General features: G+C 57.3%; 1 protein-coding gene across 1 annotated transcript; it reads left to right on the forward strand.

The window, feature by feature from the left end:
* Positions 1-2703: 2703 nt before the first annotated feature.
* On the forward strand, positions 2704-3363 carry LOC147977167 (uncharacterized). Its single transcript, XM_087519909.1, has one exon. The coding sequence runs from the start codon at positions 2704-2706 to the stop codon at positions 3361-3363; it is 660 nt and encodes a 219-aa protein (XP_087376035.1).
* Positions 3364-3864: the final 501 nt, after the last annotated feature.

Consider the following 3864-nt stretch of genomic DNA (forward strand, 5'->3'; position numbering starts at 1 on the left):
CGGAAAGTGGTGTTTTCTAGCCACTTGTCCTCCCAGAAATGTATCTCAGAGCCGTCCTTTATTACGAAAGATTCGAAGCAGAAAAGATGTTTCTTTACCGCCATCAGACCAGCCCAAAAATGCGAGTCACCAGGCTTCCAATATGTTTGGGACACCGCCTTTTGGCCTAGATACTTGTTGTGTAACAAAGTTTATCAAACATCATCCTCAGTAAGTAGCTTGAATAGCCGTTTACTAAGTAAGGTACTCCCTCCATTCCCAAATATAACTCTTTTTAAAGATTCCAGCAAGTGACTATATACGGAGCAAAATGAGTGTATCTACATTCTAAAATATGTCTACATATATCTGTATGTTTCTAATCCATTTGAAATGTCTAAAAAGACTTATATTTAGGAACAGAGGGAGTATCATTCTTGACCTAGAGATCATGAATACCTAAACCTTCCTGCTCTTTCGGTCGGCAAACCATGCTCCATTTGGTTAGCCTATATTTTTTCTTTTCGTTCTCTCCTTGCAAAAAGAATCTAAATCTAAAGTAATCTAGTCTTTGCAAAACCTCTTTGGAAAGTTGAAAGAATGAGAGCACGTAGAGAACCATGTTTGTAAGAACAGAACAGACCAGAACTAGTCGTCCCCCAAGAGAGAGCAAATTGCCTTTCCAACTGCTCAACCGCTTCTCTAATCGCTCTTCAACATGTTTCCACTCCGCATCAGTGAGACGCCAATAGTGGATCGGAATTCTCAAATATTTAATTGGGAATTGGCCTTGTGCACAACCAAACAAGTCAACATATTGTGCAGCCGCCTCCTTGGCTTTTCCGAGACAAAACAATTCACTTTTATGGAAGTTAATTTTCAAACCTAACATTCGCTAGTTTTTGTTTTGTTTTTGAGAAACTTCCTACATCATATTCTGAGACCCGTTGGGCGAATACTAGTCCCCTCAATCCATATTAATCGAGCACACATCGGAGGTAGTACAACACTTTACAACCGCCGGCGACAAGGAAAATAAAGATTACAGCCATGCCAGAGAACACTTGTATGAATACAACATATAAACCAACATGTGTACATCGAAGCCACACGTGGACGTCAGGAATAACATGTCCCAAAACTAAGACCGCCAGTGACCGGAGTCGATCACCTCGCCGGCTCGCCACTTCAGTTGCCACCAGATATGCATAAGAGCATCTCCAGCCATGCCCCCAACAGGTCCTCCTCAGACGTTTTTGCCGAACCGGTGCTGAAAAAACGACTCAGTCGCGTCCCCAGAAGCACTTTTTTCGCCGGCTCGGACCGAAACTGGTGCCGGCGGACCCAGCCCGAACCCAACGCCAAGGGAGGCGCCTGGGGGCGCCGGCACAAGCGAAAAGGGCGCGTGGGTCTGCCCTGTCGGCGAGTCGAGCGCCTCTTCCCGCCGTTTCTTTCCGCTTTTCCCCCCACTTTCCTCTCATTCTCTCCATTCCTCCCGCCAAGCTCCCTCTCGCTCGCCTCCCAGCCGGCCCCCATGCCACCGAAGAAGTACGTCGTCCCCCGCGCCGCAGCAACCGCGACCGCCTCCGTCGCCCAGCCGAAGCAGAGGAAGCCGAGGGCGCCGCCGTCCAAGTGACCGGGCATGTCAAACGCCGAGTGGAGGGCGGAAGTTCAACGACGGGAGGCTGTCACCGCCGACCGGCGGAACAGGGCAATCGCCAAGAAGGCCCGTGACAACGCGGCGCGTGCGGCTGCGGCTTCGGCGGACCAAGCCGAGGCCGAGGCGACTCGCGCTGGGATGATGAATCCGCCCGGCGGCCACACCCAGTACGCGCCTTGGGGCCAGCAAGGTGTTGGCTCTCCGTCGCCGCAGCCATGAGAATGCACGCCCTCGCCGGGCTACGCTGACGGGGACGCGCACGGTGGGTTCAACCCCAACGTCACCTTCCCCCATGGACACCCGGCCCAGCGCACGCCCACACCCGCCTTCGCCGGCGTGCAGTACTTTCCATACAACTACTCGCCGCCCGCCTACACGTCCTCCTCGACGCCCCCTCCCCGCCGTGGCGCGCTGCCCTTCTCGCACCTCGGCGACACCGGCGACACCGAGGCCGACATGGACGAGATCATCGCGACAGGCTCGACCGTAGCCACCGCGTCTCCCGGGTTTGTCACCCTGGACGACACGGTGGATCTCAGCGGCGGCATGGACGGCGAGCTCGGCTACGTCTACGGCGAGGAGGAGCAGGAGGAGCAGGAGGAGGAGGACGAAGAGGAGGAGGATGAGGAGCCGGCAACTTCTCCGGCGAGGCGGCGCAAGAAGAAGAAGGGGGCGGCCAGGTCCGGCGAGCCGCGCATCAAGTGGGCGTCCAAGGAGGAGGAATGCCTCGCCGAAGCATGGAATGTCGTCTGCCTCGACCCGACCACCGGCACGAACCAGAGCATCGAGACGTACTGGGAGCGCATCAAGGCCGAGTTTGACGAGCGCAACCTCGTCGACCCCTACTTTAAAGGCGTCTACATGCAGCGCGGGGCGAAGACGATGGCGAACCATTGGGGGCGTATCCAGGGGGCGTGCAACAAATGGCATGGGATCGTCGAGGAGGTCGCGGCTCGCCCGGAGAGCGGCGCCAGCGTTGAGGATCAGGTATGCCATGCCGGTCTCCCGCCTCTCTTTGCCGTATATGCCCGCCAACTGTTTGTTGCTCCGCGCAGTTGCTGCGCATGTTCGCCTTGTATCGGCAGGGCAACAACGACGCCGAATTCAAGTACTTCCACGTCTACAAGCGCATTGACATGTGCGAGAAGCGGGCGGAAGTCCGGCGCACCCTCGACAAGGCCAAGGAGACCTACAAGCCGGACGCGCCGACTCCGGGCGCGTCAGAAGGGCGGCCGGACGGCAACAAAGGTGCCAAGAAGGGGAAACACGCCGACGCGGCCACCGCTCGAGTGCAGGAGTCCATCGAGCACTGCCTCGCCGACGTGCAGGCCCGGGCCGTCCTTCGTGAAGAGAAGACCGAGGCGCGGTGGTCGGCGTTGATGTCGAGCAGCGCCGTCAAGCTCGACCTACTCCGGACCAACGTCGCCGCGAAGAAGAGAAACACCAACCTCGCTTTCCTGCTGGGCGGGGCGGACATGCTCCAGAGCACCGACGAGGCGGTCAAGGCGTGGTACTTGGTGGAGCGTGGCCTCATCCTGAACCAGCTTCCCTCGACGACGCCGCCGACGCTGACGCCCACGCCGCCGCCGCCGCCAAGCCCGAGCGATGATGCCGCCGAAACTCCCCGCAGCACAGAAGCCACGCCGACGCCGCCAAGCACGGAGACCCCGCCAAGCCCGCGCACGCCGACTCCGCCGACGCCGGAGGCCGACCTCGCCGTCTGATGCGCACGCGCGTCCTTTCTGCTTTTTGTACGCCGAACTTGTGGCCGCTTGATCGCCGGACTTGTGGCATCTATTTTGTGAGCGGGAATGACTATGTTTAAATTTGCCGCGCCTGGGGGCGTGGCTGGGAGATAGGTCGCCCCCCGGGGCCCATCTAGCGCCGGTTTGCCCCCAGGCCGCTCTTTTTTGACACCCTGGGGGGCTGAACGGCTGGAGATGCTCACCCTCCAAAGTTCATTGAGTCCGATGCAAAAAAAATGTTCATTCAGTCAAACTACCAAGTGGATTTGATGATGGAGAGTTTGGCAGTGCCATAGACGATGGATGTGCACATGCACCAGTAATAGAAGAAAACAGCTTTCCCGGTTTGGGGATCTTCAAACAAGGAATCTTGCAACGCCAATGACGTAGCCCCAACACCACCGCTTCCAAGGACTACTCTGCGCGCTGGTCTCTGACCGGAGGTTGAAGGGGGAGAAAGCATGAAGAGAACCAGGCCCT

The sequence above is a fragment of the Triticum urartu genome, chromosome 4A, assembly GCF_056163025.1.
Source record: "Triticum urartu cultivar PI428250 chromosome 4A, HENAU_Tu73, whole genome shotgun sequence".
Classification (NCBI taxonomy): Eukaryota; Viridiplantae; Streptophyta; class Magnoliopsida; order Poales; family Poaceae; genus Triticum; species Triticum urartu.

What these genes read in the sequence shown, in the direction of transcription:
- LOC147977167 (XM_087519909.1), top strand. Translation starts at nt 2,704, where the DNA reads ATGTTCGCCTTGTATCGGCAGGGCAACAACGACGCCGAATTCAAGTAC.